Source organism: Ruditapes philippinarum, unplaced genomic scaffold, assembly GCF_026571515.1.
Source record: "Ruditapes philippinarum isolate M1 unplaced genomic scaffold, ASM2657151v2 ctg11050_1_1_1_1, whole genome shotgun sequence".
Classification (NCBI taxonomy): domain Eukaryota; kingdom Metazoa; phylum Mollusca; class Bivalvia; order Venerida; family Veneridae; genus Ruditapes; species Ruditapes philippinarum.
Window position 1 is genome coordinate 34,458 of NW_026856102.1, and position 18,551 is coordinate 53,008.

An 18,551-nucleotide genomic window follows, 5' to 3' on the forward strand; every position below is an offset into this window, starting at 1 on the left:
TATGTGCATACAAATGATTCGATAGAATCATTTATTATTATGAACCAAGATTATTCTCCATATCAAATTAAACATATTTTTTATTTTGTAACTTTCGATTGGGATTTTTTCCTGTGGATTGTGAAAATAATATACTATTTTCAATTGGGAATATGAACCAATATTGGCAATAAGGTGAGCCCCACAAAAATCCCAGGAGATTTTAATTTATTTAAACTACACTTGAATCTTCTTCAAGCAAATAACAATCACTGGTGTCCAAGCAGGAAAACATGGTTGTGACCTCAGTAGTAGGTGGACCTACATGTATGATCAAGAGACACCTTCGCCACCTACGTCATTGGTCCATATTCTATTGTTTATCCTATTTTCTAACAATGGTGGAATTAAAACAAAGCTGTTTTCATTTAAAGCATTTATTTACTTATTTCTTGAATATAACAGTTGATGAAAAGAGCAATAAATACATAGAAATCATAAATTTCAAATTTCCCTTTCAAAACTGGTTCACAACAGTTTTATATTTCATATAATATATAACATCTCAGTCCTTAACATTCTGTCATGACTAATCTTATTGGTCCACCAAAAAGTAAAGTCCTAAACTTAATTTGAAATTAAGTTTCAAATATATTTTAAGTTGCTTATTCACCTACCAATATAGAATCAACAGAACAGTTTAATCAGACTGTGAAGACATGTTGGCCTGGCCTCACTTTAAAATGGTTGAACATATTATTACCATCACAAGTATTAAAAGGCCTGAAGTTATAGAAAACTTTATATACAATACAATAAATTATACAATAAATCTATATTTTTCTCCAATAATTTCTCTGTATGTCAGACCATCAATATCGTATTAAACTGAACATGCATCCATTTTTAAAATGCTTAAATTCAATTTGATTAAATGTCATATCGCAAATTAAATTGGTATACTGCTGCTAAACACTGGCATTTCTTCAAAATTTCCATTATAATATTACCCAAATTATAGCACTATGCACATTAACACTTTACAGAAAGAATTCCAGACTTGTACTTTTGAACACAGTTCAGCCCTAGTTCACTAGTATTTCCAGATATTGTTCTTTGTTGTACTATCATTTACCTGGTGAACAAAATTGCTTCATCAGAACAGAACAGAGCGCCATCAGCTGGAGAAATTCATCGGCACCGTCCATCAAACATTTGTCCACAACCTGAAATATTGTAACATTTTATCAATGATCCTGCTTCAATTTGTTCCTCTTGTTCTCAACCTTTTGTTACCAGTCATAAAGCCGATCAGACCATGCTCTATACTGTTAGTAGCTGGATTTTACTATCCAGATACTGAACTTCCTAATAAAAAGACTTTACCAAACTCTTATCAAGGCAATTCTATTCAACAAGCTGAAGATGTTCTGGAGAAATTCTATGTATATCTGGGTTTTTGACTTCTACTGGATACAAGGTAGTATATAATTTTGAAATTTCTATTATATACAGAATGTCTTGCACATGCTCTATCACTTCAATTATTATAAATAATGCTTATTTAAATATATTCCAACTATTTAAACATGACTTGTGATACAATTAATTTACTTACAGCAAGTTTTTCCATGACGACAGATTTAGGTGTGTCCTCTAATTCATCAAGCTGAACCACTCTGTCATGTAACTGTAATATCAACTGAGATGCCGAGTGTCCCTCGTTCATTATATCCTGAAAATTCAACATGTTTTAAAGTCATAAAAGACGATTCATTAATATAATGAAATCCATATCACATTAGATCTGGAAGCTTCAAATTTTAACTTAATATCTAAAGTAGTGTTTATAACCAAGAAAGCAGAAATTATATTTGGCAACATGTTCTACTCATTAGAAGGTTCTTTGATATTTTTATTTTGTTTAATGTTTTACATCGCACACAGTATAGGTGATATGGCGACTTTCCAGCTTTACTGGTAGAGGAAAACCTCGGGTGCACCTTTGTCAGACTGTGCATTATTTCAGACACAAAACGGGCATCAGAGAAGAACCACCGATATTGTGTAAACCAGCTGGATAGCAAGTTGTTTGAAGTGAAGGGCCCAACCACTCCCCCACTTTTAAGTATAGTTTAAACCTTGGCTGTGGCACATGATTTTCAGTACAGTACAGGGCTTTCCTAACGATAAGCTTTCTCCATAACTTGTGCAGTTCCTGTGAAGAAGTTGTCAGTTGGATGATTAGCAGGCTACAACACATACAGAGTCTCACAAAATATTCTAGGTAACAACCTATCATTATGAGAATGATGATATACTGAAACACTTTTACTGAACCCAAACAAAGGAAAGCGAAGGTTGTGTGATTTCAAGATCAAGTACACTTATTCTTTCACACACTTACTTGAACACAATTTTGAAGTTTTTCGTAGGAATTGGAGTGGCACACTGTCAAAAGATTGTCAATGACATCATCATGTATTACCTGTAATTGTAATTAAATCTTGTCCAATTTCAATATCTCTCACAAAAATCTCTACACTTTGATTTAAACATTCTGTATCAAATCTTAAATTTGGGAATGTTGATACAAAAATAAGCAGTTGACAATAAGCTTCTGCAGAGCTAACATAGAAAATAGATACACGTAAAATGTTAATGTATTTCTTAATTCAGGAGTAATCAAATAATATTGCAATAAATTACTTTACATGAATAATTGGAAATAAGTCCCAATTGTTCTTTTAAGTATATTCTTACATTAAGAACTTCAAGGAAACAAGATTGCATTTGAGAAAAATGCTATGCCACCACATTAATACAACACCAAATAGTAGTGTAGGAACAGATTTTTTTTGTTTCTATACAATTTTGAAGATTGTCATAAAGCATAGATCCCTGACCTATCTTATTCTTATTATCAGATTAGTGGTTAAATATGTTGTTAACTCAATAAAAGATCAAAGTAGGAATATATCAATGCTGAAGGTCATATTTCACACAGCTTAAATTTCATGACCACATCAAAAGGACAACACAGTAAGAAACTTTGTCAAAATCTAGGTCAGCTGAATAAAAAAGTTCACTTTACATCTTAATCTGTGCACATGGTTCAAATTTCATAGCTGTACATCAAAGGACAAGAAAGAAGGTCACATCAACAAAATCTAGGTCACCTGATATCAAAGTTCAATTTTATAACTAAAACTGTGCACTTGGTCAAAATTTCATTGCTGTACATCAAAGGACAAGAAAGTAGGTCACTGTCCCCTTGGGCAAGGCAAAATTTGGACCAAGGGTTTAATTCAAAACAATCTTGATACAGGTCCACCAAACATTCATTTCAAGTCAAATATCTAAGCTGTAAGCTTTCTCCCATTCAGAAAACATTATTTTGTTTTATTTTCTGTTTTTACTATGTGTACATAATGAGAATCACTGCCCCCTGGCAGGGCCAATTTTGACACCAGGGGAAAAATTTGAACAACTTTAGTAGAGGACCTATAAATGATTTTATATAGCAAACATCAAAGCTCTATGCCTTGTACCTTCAGACAAAAATATTTTTTTATTTTTTTACTATATGTACATAATGAAAATCAATGACCCCCTGGGCGGAACCAATTTTGACCCCAGGGCTATAATTTGAACAATCTTGGTAAAGGTTCACTTCCCAAAGTCTCATGCCATATATTTAACCTCTAGCCTTTGTCAATTCAGAGAAGAAGATTTTTCAATTTTTTTACTTTATACATATAAAGGAAAATATCGCCTCTGGGGCAAGGCAATTTTAATACTAGGGGCATAATTAAAACAACTTTAGTAGAGGACCCATAGATGATATTATATACCAAATATCAAAGCTCTAAGCCTTGTACCGTCAGACAAGAGGATTTTTAAATTTTTTACTATATGTACATAGTGAAAATCAATGACCCCTGGGGGTGGGGCCAATTTTGACCCCAGGGCTATAATTTGTACAATCTTGCTAGAGGTTCACTACATAATGTTTCATGCAAAATATCTTAACTCTAGTCTTTGTAAATTTAAAGAAGATGATTTTTTAAGTTATTACTTTATACATTTAAGGAAAACCTATGGCCCCCGGGCGGGGCTAATTTTGACACTAGAGGCAAAATTTGAACAACTTTGGTAGAGTTCCTATGAATGATGTCATTTAACAAATATTAAAGCTCTAAGCCTTGTACCTTCAGACAATAAGATTTTTTACTATATATATATATTGAAAATCAATGACCCCTGGGGCGGGGGCAATTTTGACCCCTGGGCTATAATTTGAACAATCTTGCTAGAAGTTCACTTCACAATGTTTCATGCAAAATATCTAACCTCTAGCATTTGCCAATTGCTAGAAGAAATTTTTTAAAGTTTTTACTATAAGTTTTTACTATATACATATAAGGAAAACCAATGACCCCCCCGGGCGGGGCCGATTTTGACCCCAGGGCTATAATTTGAACAATCTGGATAGAGGTCTACCAGACAATGCCTTATGCAAAATATCTAAGCTCTAGGCCTTTTGGGTCTTTACAAGAAGGTATTTTAAGTTTTTACTATATGTACATATAGTGAAAATCAATGACCCCCGGGGCAAGCTGATTTTGACCCTAAGGCTATAATTTGAACAATCTTGGTAGAGGTCTACCAGACAATGCCTTATACAAAATATCTAAGCTCTAGGCCTTTTGGGTCTTTACAAGAAGGTATTTTAAGTTTTTACTATATGTACATTTAGTGAAAATCAATGACCCCTGGGGCCGAACCAATTTTGACCCCAGGCCTATAATTTGAACAATCTTGGTAGAGGCCTATCAGACAATGCCTTATGCAAAATATCTAAGCTCTAGGCCTTTTCAGTATTTACAAGAAGGTATTTTAAGGTTTTACTATATGTACATATAATGAAAATCAATGACCCCCGGGGCGGGGCCGATTTTGACCCCAGGGCTATAGTTTGAACAATCTTGGTAGAGGTCTACCAGACAATGCCTTATGCAAAATATCTAAGCTCTAGGCCTTTTCAGTCTTTACAAGAAGGTATTTTAAGGTTTTACTATATGTACATTTAGTGAAAATCAATGACACTCGGGGCGGGGCTGATTTTGACCCCAGGGCTATAATTTGAACAATCTTGGTAGAGGTCTACCAGACAATGCCTTATGCAAAATATCTAAGCTCTAGGCCTTTTGGGTCTTTACAAGAAGATTTTTTAAATTTATTCTTTTAATTCCTTTTGGTTGCCATGGCAACCAGATTTCTGCATGGAATGCAATTCTTTGAACAACTTTGGAACCCCTTCACCCAAGGATCAATCCTGCCAAGTTTGGTTGAAATTGGACTCGTGGTTTTTCACAAGAAGATTTTTTAAGTTCACTATATAATCTATATAACACACACACACACAAACAAACACACACATACACACAGGTGAATCGCTATATGCCACCGCATCGCAGATGCTGCGGTGGCATAAAAATTAAATTGGATCAGTAAAGCAGACAAGACATGAGATTTGAACACTAGACTGACAGTTTATTTCAAAATCTAAAATGTATAAAATCTCCATGCTTTAAAATCTAAAATGTATAAAATCTCCATGCTTTATTTTTATGCCACCGCAGCATCTGCGATGCGGTGGCATATAGCGATTCACCTGTGTGTGTGTGTGTTTGTTTGTTTGTTTGTGTGTGTGTGTGTTATATAGGTTATATAGTGAACTTCAAAAATCTTCTTGTGAAAAACCACTAGTCCAATTTCAACCAAACTTGGCAGGATTGATCCTTGGGTGAAGGGCTTATAAAGTTGTTAAAAGAATTTCATTCCATGCAGAAATCTGGTTGCCATGGCAACCAAAAGGGATTATAAGAATAAATTTAAAAAATCTTCTTGTAAAGACCCAAAAGGCCTAGAGCTTAGATATTTTGCATAAAGCATTGTCTGGTAGACCTCTACCAAGATTGTTCAAATTATAGCCCTGGGGTCAAAATCGGCCCCGCCCCGGGCACATTGATTTTCACTATATGTACATATAGTAAAAACTTAAAATACCTTCATGTAAATACCCAAAAGGCCTAGAGCTTAGATATTTTGCATAAGGCATTGTCTGGTAGACCCTTACCAAGATTGTTCAAATGATAGCCCTGGGGTCAAAATCGGCCCGCCCTGGGGGTCATTGATTTTCACTATATGTACATATAGTAAAAACTTAAAATACCTTCTTGTAAAGACCCAAAAGGCCTAGAGCTTAGATATTTTGCATAAGGCATTGTCTGGTAGACCTCTACCCAGATTGTTCAAATTATAGCCCTGGGGTCAAAATCGGCCCCGCCCCGGGGGTCATTGATTTTCACTATATGTACATACAGTAAAAACTTAAAATACCTTCTTGTAAAGACCCAAAAGGCCTAGAGCTTAGATATTTTGCATAAGGCATTGTCTGGTAGACCTCTACCCAGATTGTTCAAATTATAGCCCTGGGGTCAAAATCGGCCCCGCCCCGGGGGTCATTGATTTTCACTATATGTACATATAGTAAAAACTTAAAATACCTTCATGTAAATACCCAAAAGGCCTAGAGCTTAGATATTTTGCATAAGGCATTGTCTGGTAGACCCTTACCAAGATTGTTCAAATGATAGCCCTGGGGTCAAAATCGGCCCGCCCCGGGGGTCATTGATTTTCACTATATGTACATATAGTAAAAACTTAAAATACCTTCTTGTAAAGACCCAAAAGGCCTAGAGCTTAGATATTTTGCATAAGGCAGTGTCTGGTAGACCCTTACTAAGATTGTTCAAATGATAGCCCTGGGGTCAAAATCGGCCCGGCCCGGGGGTCATTGATTTTCACTATATGTACATATAGTAAAAACTTAAAATACCTTCTTGTAAAGACCCAAAAGGCCTAGAGCTTAGATATTTTGCATAAGGCATTGTATGGTAGACCTCTACCCAGATTGTTCAAATTATAGCCCTGGGGTCAAAATCTGCCCGGGGCGGGGGTCATTGATTTTCACTATATGTACATATAGTAAAAACTTAAAATACCTTCTTGTAAAGACCCAAAAGGCCTAGAGCTTAGATATTTTGCATAAGGCATTGTATGGTAGACCTCTACCCAGATTGTTCAAATTATAGTCCTGGGGTCAAAATCGGCCCCGCCCCGGGGGTCATTGGGTTTCCTTATACAGTCAAGACTGCCTTAGCGACCCCCTGATTTAAACGACTCCCTGTCTTATCCAACCTTGTTTCAGTCCTCCCAACGTATTTTCCTATATAAATGGTCTGAATTAAAAGACTCCCTGTCATATGTGACAAGCGACCCTAATTGTCTGGTCCCAGTGCGATGTTTGGTCTGATTTAAACGACTTTCACACCTTTTAATTGTCCGTTAATAAGATAATTTATACCTATTATAACACCCAGAGGGCCAAAATAATTAAGTCCAATTTTAATCCAGTAGCAAACAAAGTCTACACATCTCTATCTCAATTACACAGTATACATGCAGGTATCAAGTGACGTAGCATCTGTTGATGGGAAGCATGATGCAATCGATATGTGTGAAATGTACATAAAGTAAACTGGGTTAAGGCTTGTGTTAGAATTTTTTTTTAATTATAGAGTGCCCACGGAAGATTTTTTAGGCAACATTTTTTTTAATTTACCTTTCTATGGCTGCATAATTAATACGGAAAAAATATTGATACCAAACCAGAAAAAGCTTTGGATATGGATATGTAACACAATTTTTTCATGGTTTTATTTCATAAATATGATGCTCAAATTAAGATTTGTCAATATTGTAAGTTCAAATAAGCATGATTTATAAAGATATCACCCAATTTAACATTTCATGTAAATAATGCCATTAAAGGGAGGTAATTAGAACTTTATTTTCTTTAAATTCATGGTCAAATTTTCCAATACGAAATCATTGCATGTAATTTATTGATTAAATATAATGTGCACAAATATTTGCAGTACACATTTTACATATTCTTTGATGTTGGAAAATTGTTTTATTTGCATAATTATATCCATATATATATATATATATATATTTTGCTAGTGTTGTAAACAGACAATATCAATCACAAAACATACAGGATCTTTATGATCAATCACAAAACATACAGGATCTTTATGTCACAATGATATATAGACAGATAGATGATATTTAAATTTAATTTTCTTTGAGACTGTATTAAGAGACTCCCTGTCATATGTGACCTTTTTCTGAAGATCCCTTGGAAATTCACATATGACAGTCTCGACTGTATGTATATAGTAAAAACTTATAGTAAAAACTTTTGAAAAAAATTTCTAGCAATTGACAAATGCTAGAGGTTAGATATTTTGCATGAAACATTGTGTAGTGATATCAGCTGACCTAGATTTTGACAAAGTGTCTAACTGTGTTGTCCTTTGATGCAGTCATGAAATTTAGGCTGTGTGAAATATAACCTTCACCACCAAATTCACTAGACTCAAGTGCATTGATATATTCCTACTCTGATCTTTTATTGGATTAACAATAGATTTAACCGCTAATCTGATAATAAGAATTAGATAGGTCAGGGATCTATGCATTATGACAATCTTCAATTGCATAGAAACAAAAAAAAAATCTGTTCCTACACTACTATTTAGTGTTGTATTTATGCGGTGGCATAGCATTTTTCTCAAATGCAATCTTGTTTTGTTTGAATTTTAAGTTACATTGTTACTGAAAAGGCCATATGGCCACTTTGTTCAGCTATAGTGGTTGAGGAAGATTTCTGTCTATATTCCAGGCACCATTCCTTTCTCAAACCAGCTTAATAGCTTCCACACAGACAAAAATCCAATGATTTGAACCCATAGCAGCATGGGCTTATGGTGTAATTTGACCTGAACCACTTCACTAATGGACACCGGATACTTTCTTGCTCTTGCTTTAAGATTACAATCATGAATACTAAAGATATGTCTAAGCAAGAATTTACTGCACATAATGCTCTGTTTAGTTTGGACAAAATCCTTGAATCACACAAAGTTCTTACCCCTGCAATTTCATAAATATCTGTTTTAGTAATTGTGTCCCCTGCCTTTAATCTTGAAGCACTCTGTAGAAATGTAATGGCTTTACGAAGGTCACCCTCTGATGTGTCCAGCAATCCTTTCAGAGCCTTGAATGACAATATAACTATGCATTAGCTACTTAAATATTAAACTTTAATATCTAGACAAAATCTTATGAAATTCATAATATTAGTGCACCTAAAAAATTTTCAATTTTAATTATTTCAAATTTTTTTTTCATTTAATCATTTGTAACTTAAATTTGGGTTATTACATCCCAAAGAAACCTAGTACATGAAAATTTGTAGTACATATAATAAGGAAACTAAAAAGTCCATGTATTTAAATTCTTATAGGACTGAATATTAAAATTCTTATGGTACTGTAATATTCCACGATTCATGCCAAGGATCACAAACTATATCAGCTAGTATCTGAAACTGGGAGTGAAATTTATTTAGTTTTACTTGATTTTAAACCATCTTAGTAAGATATAAGAAACCTTTTGAACCTAGGGGCCTTGAACCTGTGACCTTTAATTTGTGCCTTGCAGAAAGACCTTATCAAGGTGCAGGCTGTAGATGGAAGGACTTGTTATGGTCAAGGCTAATGTTTGTAACTTAACAAAGGGACCAAGAACAATTTTCCTTCGTGCTCTATTGATTAATGGGACACAAGTCTTAGAGAGATGTTGTTTCTTTTTTTACCTCATCTTCACATGCTATATCTTCTTGGTCACATATATACCGTAATCTTTTCACAAGCACTTCTTCTGCTAGAGGTTTGAACCGGAACTTTGCACAACGGGAAGCTATGGGTTCAATAATACGGCTAACATAGTTACATATCAAACAAAATCTGGTTGTCTTTGACTGCTTCTCCATTGTTCTTCTAAGAGCAGCCTGTAATACCAGAACAACATATTATATACAAGGCTACAAACTCTAAATAGAAAGTAAAAATTCACCTCCAATGGTTTGAGATAACTTGAGACTCAATTCGAGGTTGAAACTCTATTGTAAACTTACTGAAGCTTAGAAAAGTTACTAAAACCTTAAATTCCTTATACTGTTTCTATACAACTGTAGTTTGTATTATGTTTTTTTATATCCTTACTGCATTGGCCATACAATCAAAAACAGCAAAATTTGAAATATTTGACAAGACAGCATTGATAGCTGTCTCAGCATAGATAATTCAACTTGACCTTGGAAGATTTCAACTTGATTATATGGTACAAGAGATTGTACGTAAAAAAGCATTAGTAACAGTGCCAGGTATGTTTCAATGAGTCAGTGTTAATCATTCCACTTGTAACACTTACCTGAGCTGCTCCTGTCATAGAGTCTGCCTCATCAAGAATCACTATCTTAAATGGAGGACATGGCTTTCCACTGAAAGATGTACAAAACAATGATGTTCCATAGTACTTATAATTTCAATGTGAAAGATAAGAAATCCTCTTCTAATTTTCCTCATGCATTTTAAAGTATGGCTCTTAAAAAAATAAAAATTAAAAGATGGACAAATTCATATAAAATATTTAGCTGCTAATGGTTAAGAGAATTAACTATGACAATTGTAATTTTAGATCTTAATTCTTTTATCTTTATAATAACCTGTCAAACTGCTGCTGAATTTATATATATTATATTTTATATATATTTCAATTTACATTGAAATGCTTCTGCCTAACTATAGCCAGTATAATATGACAAGTGTTCAAGTAAATATTTAGAAAGTATACTTACTCTGGTCGGACACTACTTGCCGACTGTTGTGAAAATGTTTTCACTTTCTCACGTACTACATTAATACCTCGCTCGTCTGAGGCGTTCAATTCTAAAACCCTCGTCTTGAAAATATCACTGAAATATCAAAGGAAAAATGTTTTCAGTTACTTTGTACCTATCAATATAAATATCAAACCAACACTTTTCTTCACAAATACAGGTTTTACTCATTTCAGAAATTATACTTCAAAACTAAAATCAGCAGTTGCAACTTGACACTTGTGCTCAAAATATATGTTACATTAAAGTTATCAACAAAATTACATGGAACATTCTTGCTGAATAAATTTAAGACCTCAAATACCTTTCAGCAAACAGAACAAATGAAAATAAGTTCCTTTCAAATTCAGATAAAACAGCAAACAAGTAAACCTTACAAAATTTTAAAAAGTAGAGGTACATCTAGATAAACCTTACAGTGTTTATATACAATATATCCATAATTCACACATTAATTAAAGCTATTAAGTGGTTAAATTACCCAAAAAGTTCCCTGGAAGCTGCTAATATTGTTGAGGTTTTACCTGTACCAGGTGGACCATAGAAAAGTAGATTGGGTAACTGAAACAAAATGTACCATATTGATCTAACCTTATTATAATATAAATGTAGGTTGTTCCGCTTTAAATTATGAAAATTAATGTCTATTAAAAGTATAATAAACAAGAATATTTGAATGTTGATAAATAATCAGGACTCCACACCATTGCAGTCATCGAATTTAGAACTGGCCCGGTGGCCCATGGCCAGTGAAAATTAGTTCGGGCCAATGTAAATTTTAATAAGTTTTAGTTAAATATATAGTAGAATAATTTCAAAAACTGGAATTTGAGCCAGTAAATTCAAAATATTAAATTCATTGACTGCCATTGTGAAATTGCTAAAGACTCTTGCCAATGGGTCTGTCAAGATTGTGTTGTTAAAAATTGATTTGTCTTCTTCTGTTACTCATTGATTTTGGTTAGGAACTCATTGTTTTTATACATATGTGTCCTTGCACTAATTATAGGGACTTTCTAAATCACTGGTAGAAACACATACAGTAAAAACCCTCAATTAAGACCACCATCGGGACTGGACCAAAGTGGTCTTAATTGCGGGGTGGTCTTAATTGTGGATATTGTTATCATTGCTTACACACGTTATGACTAGGGCCTATTTTAGTCATTTTGTATGAACAAACAAAATGTATCTTAACCTGCAAATACAGTATGAAAGTATGTTATAATGTTACATCTGATGGGAAGAAAACATATTTCTGAAGAAATTTTTTAATATCAAATTTTCTTTGCTCTGATTTCAATATTAATTATGTATGATATACATAATTCACATATTATGTAACACATTATTTTTTCACAAAATAAATGTGCATAAAGCAACATTAAACCACTCTGAAATTAACTTTCTCACCTTTTTCATGAAATATCCCATAAATAACAGTTTTTGACACCTTGTGTAATCAAGGGTCATGCCTAAGAGCAATCAAGCAGATAATAATAACATAACAACACATCTAAGATCTAGGAAGGTGTTGATTTTAATATCAGTGGTCTCAAAAGTGAGGTCAAATAAAGAATAAAATAATGAATTGGGACTGAATTTGGTGGTCTTAAAAGTGGATAAGTGAGGTGGTCTTAATTCTGGATCATGTAACCATTGACATAAAGAACAGAAAATTCCGATCATTTAAAAACTGGTCTTAAAAGCGGGGTGGTCTTAATTCCGAGGTGGTTTTTAGTAGGGATTCTACTGTACTTACATCAGAACCCTGTAGTGACTTTTTCAATACTGCAACAACTTCATCTTGATATGCAACATCGTCAACACATCTTGGGCGGCTAAAATCATATCACAAAAAGCTTTTTTAATGTAATTATTATTTAATGTATAATAAGTATTAAGTAAACAAATTTTCTATCAAAATATAAAGAGTGTGTACTCTTTAGAACAGATATGGAGAAATAAGCAAGAAGGAAATAAAAAGGCAATTATTTCCCCCAAATATTTTTAACAGCTTTTTTGCCAAAAAATGGCTATTAAAACTGCCTTAGAATCTGAATAAATTAAAAATAAGTATCATGATTCATATGACAATTTTCTATTTCCAGCTTTTGAATGGTGGAGGAAGACCTCAACGTGACCGTTGGTGCATTATTTTAGGCTGGATTGCTAACTCACTGTGAAATGACTTTGAACCCAGTGATAAAGGGCAAGTAATTAGAAGCAAACCACCTGAACAACTCGAGACACAGAGATGCCTTCTTTAAACTTATACAACACTAATATATTCAGATATACTCTTATTACACAAAAGAACCTAGCAGATATTCATTTTAGAGTCATATGTGAAAAAAATGTTTCTTACTATTTTTCAACCCATGGTACATGCTTCTTTTTCTCCTTTGCTTCTTTCGACACCCCAGCCTCAGACTTATCTTTTGAGGCTGTACTCAAAGTACCAGTCTTCAAAAATGCATGCATATTATTTCACAGCCTGTCAAATAAACACATCAATATATTTTTTCAAATAAATTATTTACAAGGCCAATTATAAAACAGGAATAAAATAACTTAACATGATACCTAGATCTGTTACTATAAGAAATTTTAAAGTTTACCTTTTTTTATTTAAAGAAACAAATCAGAAAGTTTTTCTTAGAAATTTGAACCAGGCCTTTCTTCCTCTATTTGGGAAAACGCCACATGGCAAATTTGGGAAATTTGCGTAGTATAATTTTCCAATTTGGGAAAAAAGTTATCATGAAATTTGCCACTTTGGGAAAATTTGCTAGCATTCAATGTGTTACAAATGTAAAAATAAATCTATTTAAGTCTTAAACTGTTCAGCTTTTTCTGTCATATCAAAAATTATTTAAGTACAGGCTAAAATGTGTACAAAATTAATGTAGAATGGGTGGACCAACGCACGGCATAAAAATACTATATTTGATATGGCAAATTCAAATCAACGTCAACAAACCTCAATGTTATATATTCCATTTTCAAGACCGATGATATTGTTTTAAATAGCCATTGTGTAAAATTCGCTAATCACATAATGATATGCATGGCTGGAGCTATAGATAGTCCGGATAAACAAGAGTGGTTTGTGTGAAATTGGTCCATAGCTCGGCATACAATACTACATGATGCAGGATTGTTTTTCAAATAAAATCTCTTTTTTTATCTTTTGAAGAAAACATATTGAATAAATTGTAACAACCAAATTAGGTTCATACATTTACAAGTACCCAACTTTTAGTTTAAATTTTACAGCCCCAGAACTCTAGTGTTAAAAGATTTTAATAATTTATATGTTGCGGATTACATACGGTTCAGGGCTTGACACTAACTTTTTTTAGGGGTAGTCAGAAGGACTACCTACTTTGAGGATCAGGTAGTCCTTGGCAAATCTAGGTAGTCCTCATTGTAAAACATAAAAAAATGTTTCTTATTCTATTTAAATGCATTTTGAGTGTATGTATCTGAAGATAAGAAAACAATAGCATGAGATCTCTTCAAATTTATTGGAAAAAATCACCAATAGATAAATCATATAAGATCTAGTAAAAGTTTGTAAGCTTTATTCTGCATGAGATGTAGGTTCCGGCTAGCCTCTGAGCTCTTCAAAGTCATCATCAACAATTTTTTTACATATTTTTGTTATAAAATATGACAGTGTGACACACAAAAGTCATTAGGTTTTGAAAGGCCAGACATTACCTACAGGTACAGGGTTCTAGCCAGGAATTACTAAGGTGTGTTGCAAATAAAATTGCTAGGCAATCAGCTCAGCTTATATTATTGACAGCTTATAGGGAAGGGGAGAATATATTGGCAAATGAGCTAAAGAAGTATCTGTCAGTTTTAAATTTATGTAATACCTGGCTTTTGTATTAAAAAAATATTTCAATAGAGCTTACAAATCTACTTTCAGGTATAGATAATGTATGACTTTTAGATGTGTTTTTAAATTCAAAACAGAAGTAAAATGCTTGGACAAGAACAAAATATGTTTGTCTTTTCTCTAATTGATTTATTCTACAAACTTATTTTGTCAGACATAAAACAACAAAATATCAGAATAACAAACTTTTACTAGTGCTAGTAATTCAGTTATTTAACTGTCAGAAGATTTAAATAGGGACATTAGATTAATATCTGTTGTCCCTGATTTAAACACGAAATTAGAAATGTAAAGCCTTTTTTAATCAAACTATATTGCCTTAGTTTTTATGCCTAGGGTATTAGTATTTGTTAACAATTTTTTTCTTCATATACATGTTTTGGTATTATTGCTTGTACATGATTATTTAAGAAGTGCTTACAACATTGTGAAGTTATGGCAAAGACAATTACAAATACTTTAGAATATTTCTTTTCTCTTTTTTGAAGAGATTTAAACATTTTTCTTCTCTTTTTTTTAAAATGAGATTTTTTCCCAATTAATAATTTCATGTCCGAATAAATTATACCCGAAATCAGATCTATTTCAGACAACACCTTTATTTTGGTTATCATTGTCAGTGTGATTTACATTAATCAACAAATCATATTCTTTTAAGTTTAAACCCTTGAATAGGTTCCAATATGAGCAAATATTTTCATTGAAATGTTTAATAGACAAAGAATTCTATTGAAGTAGGCTGGAAAAATCGGCAATTAAGTTGGACTTCCGGTTTCACTTATCGCAAGTTTATAGAGATTAAATAGAATCTATTATGCGTCTGCTGTGACTGACTCTGATTGACAATTATATTGAGAAAGTATGCGACATACTTGGATAGATAAAATTGGTTTGTTTATTTAATAATGATATTGATTTATTAAGGGATGTCGAGAGATTAACGCATGACGCAATTATACCTCAGTGCCTGAAGGCATGTCATGCGCTTAATGTTTACAATCATTAGTGACCCAACGGCTAATTATTTACTAGTAAGATGAATTTATCTTTCGTTTTGAATCATAGCCTAAAAATGTTATTTTATTAATTATTTTTAGTGAATTTAGAGACATCAGGTCACTGAAATTTTGAGTAGCCCGACATGATACCCAGCTTGGAAACTCGGGTAGTCCTTGGGGAAAATAGGTAGCCTCAGGCTAACGAACCATCGTAAGTGTCGAGCCCTGCGGTTGTTCGTCTGCTATTAGCATTGTCACGTGACTTTACCAGCAGTGAACCACACCAGGATAAAATGGTGAGACGTAAATAAAAGCACCAGTGACCTAAATCGGAGATAACTCGAGACATTTTCAGATATTCTAAAAAAAATATTTTTTACGCCGAGCATTGGTATGAGCCAAGCATTGGTCAAACCACTCTAAAACTGATATCAATTAAAAAATCCTGTTTTCATACACAACACATGAATATAGATACTCCTTAATGCCATTTTGCGAATGCAGTACTTTTTCTATCAAATTACCAACTTCTTGATTGGGAATTTTTTTTTGGATGGGAAAAAAATACACAATTAGGATGGGGAATGGGGCCCATATTCGGACCCGTGGGATGGGGGAAAAGGCCTGTGAACAGTTTGGTTTAGTTGCTGTTTAGAATTTTTTTATTATAAATTGGGTATTATAAGTGTATTTTGGATTGGGAATGAGGCTGCAAAATCCCTCCAGTCCAAAAGACTGGGCAGACAAAAAAGCTTCCGGAAAAAAAACGGAACGTACCGTCACAGAAGTGGGCGAGTTTTTTATGGAGCGAATCGTCAGTAGGGCGAATCAATATATCAGCAGTGCATCAAAACTTGACAACCCATGTAAAGTGGCTTAATTTAATTATAGCCTTTATTACAAGAACTTTCAAAATAAATCTATATACTTGTAAACAAAAAAATGTGTAACAATTTTTCGCACCAATTATTCCCCGCCAAAGTCCAGTTTATTTGACGCTTGTATTGAGACTTATCTAAATTCCGGTAAATCCCGTTTCATTCCGAAAGAAAATAAAGGTTAAAAGGTACTAAATTGAAGTTTGTTAATAAATAACTCTAAATATTTTTTAAACTTAAGTTAAATTAATTAACCGTTTATTCCATACAATAAAAAATAAACGTTTAATCGCCTTTCATTACGACAATAATCAACACTAATATTTATAAGTTTTCCCTTTATATACTCAACATCACTAATTACGCATCACCACTTATTTCACGGTAATGGCATAATTTTATGTGACCAGTGTTAAAATTTGTAATAATTGACATTTTTTATTTATACACCTATACAACAATGTTTTTGTGCAAAATATCTTAAATCTCTAGTTTATTACGTAAAACAGAACAACATTTTACAAATTTTTGCAAAAAGCAACTATAGTCCATTAAATTTGCCCGTATGTCTGAAACAATCATCATTTTCTAATTGTTCTTGTTTGTTGAAGAATTAAATGTTGAGTTACAAAGTAAGGATTGTTTTAATATTTAAAATCAAACAAAATAACATGAAGAAATTTTAACCGAAACATGAAAAAACTGAAATGAAACACCATTACCGCAATTTAAATGAAGACTTACTGTTTTCAAAATGGCCGACATATGGTCTACGTTTGGTCAATCAAAATTGACTTTGACTGAATATATTGCTGTTTCCTTGTGCAATACAACAGAATACAGACCTATATGTTATAGCTTAGGACAATTTTTGTACCATAAGTTTCATTTTTTTGTTTGTTTTCTCTCTGGCTTCAAAGCGTTAAGAACCGTGAACTAAGAGGAGCAAAGTATATGTAATACGAGCCCGGATCCCAAGCGTCCCGGATCCCGGGATTCCCCCGCCCCCACCCAGATAAATGGGTTGATGTACACTTAAAATGTTCCGAAGTAAAATTATACCAAATCATAACCTTTGGTAAAAACGTTATAACAAGATGCAAAAATATCAATTGCTTAGACACAATAGCTGGCATATCTGATCATGACATCATCAGATTAACGTCAAATGTAAAACCCAGACTAAATAATCAAAAACCCCGTTTGAAAAGCTGACTGTGCCAAATTCCAACATTGTATTGACTCAAGGTCCCCTTCCCTCCTTATTGGTTATGGTACTAAGTCTGTGGAGGACTTATGGTCAGAAATGTAAGGACTTCTCCATGAAGGAATGAACCTATTTATTCCAACAAAGAAAATTGGTTCAAAGCCCACCCTTCCCTGGATCAACCAAAACATTAAACGCCAGATAAGAAAAAGAGACAGCTTATTTCAGAAACTTAAAAGAAGACCAGTCCCAACTTAAACAACAATTTAAAATTTTATGAACCATGTAAAAAACGTATCAAACAAGCAAATGACTTGTTGGACGTAAACAACTTTAAATCTGCGACGTAAAAAAAAGAAAAATAATTGATTTAAAGTATGAAAAACGTTAAATTCAAAAGAAAAAACAATAGAAATGTGAGAAATTAAAAGACGATCATTTTCATGTATTTTTCATTAATTTTGATGAATGTTATGTGACAAAATTTTACAATAATGGATGATGAACATTTAGCGATTGAAACGATCATTAATAGAAATCATAGTAATGTGCGTGATCAAACAGCGGATTTAAAACCCTACATCTTGAATGAGAAAACAGCCATGAGAAAGAAATTGCAAGCGACAGAGCGTGTTCAGATGAACATTGAACAGACGGGTGGAGGAGTAAAAATAACGCTCAATACTGGAACTTATGAATT

At 33.2% G+C, this 18,551-nt stretch overlaps 1 protein-coding gene across 2 annotated transcripts; it reads right to left on the reverse strand.

Annotated features, from left to right (window-relative positions):
• Nucleotides 1-463: 463 nt before the first annotated feature.
• LOC132745409 (replication factor C subunit 4-like) lies at nucleotides 464-16,834 on the reverse strand. 2 transcript variants are annotated; one of them, XM_060734324.1, is made up of 11 exons: nucleotides 16,730-16,834; nucleotides 13,227-13,355; nucleotides 12,621-12,699; nucleotides 11,340-11,419; nucleotides 10,817-10,933; nucleotides 10,390-10,459; nucleotides 9,773-9,967; nucleotides 9,047-9,172; nucleotides 2,387-2,467; nucleotides 1,598-1,714; nucleotides 464-1,205 (listed from the first exon to the last, which is right to left on the reverse strand). In XM_060734324.1, the coding sequence occupies exons 2-11, from the start codon at nucleotides 13,340-13,342 to the stop codon at nucleotides 1,107-1,109; spliced, it is 1,080 nt and encodes a 359-aa protein (XP_060590307.1). In that variant the 5' UTR covers nucleotides 13,343-13,355; nucleotides 16,730-16,834; the 3' UTR covers nucleotides 464-1,106. The 2 variants fall into 2 exon arrangements, with proteins under 2 accessions (XP_060590307.1, XP_060590306.1); XM_060734323.1 differs by lacking the exon at nucleotides 16,730-16,834 and adding an exon at nucleotides 16,544-16,723.
• Nucleotides 16,835-18,551: the final 1,717 nt, after the last annotated feature.

Coding starts and splice junctions, on each gene's coding strand:
- LOC132745409 (XM_060734324.1), bottom strand. CDS start 13,342: ATGCATGCATTTTTGAAGACTGGTACTTTGAGTACAGCCTCAAAAGAT. Junction 9,968..10,389: donor CTATGACAGGAGCAGCTCAG/GTAAGTGTTACA, acceptor CTGGTATTACAG/GCTGCTCTTAGAAGAACAAT. Junction 9,173..9,772: donor ATATAGCATGTGAAGATGAG/GTAAAAAAAGAA, acceptor TTGTCATTCAAG/GCTCTGAAAGGATTGCTGGA.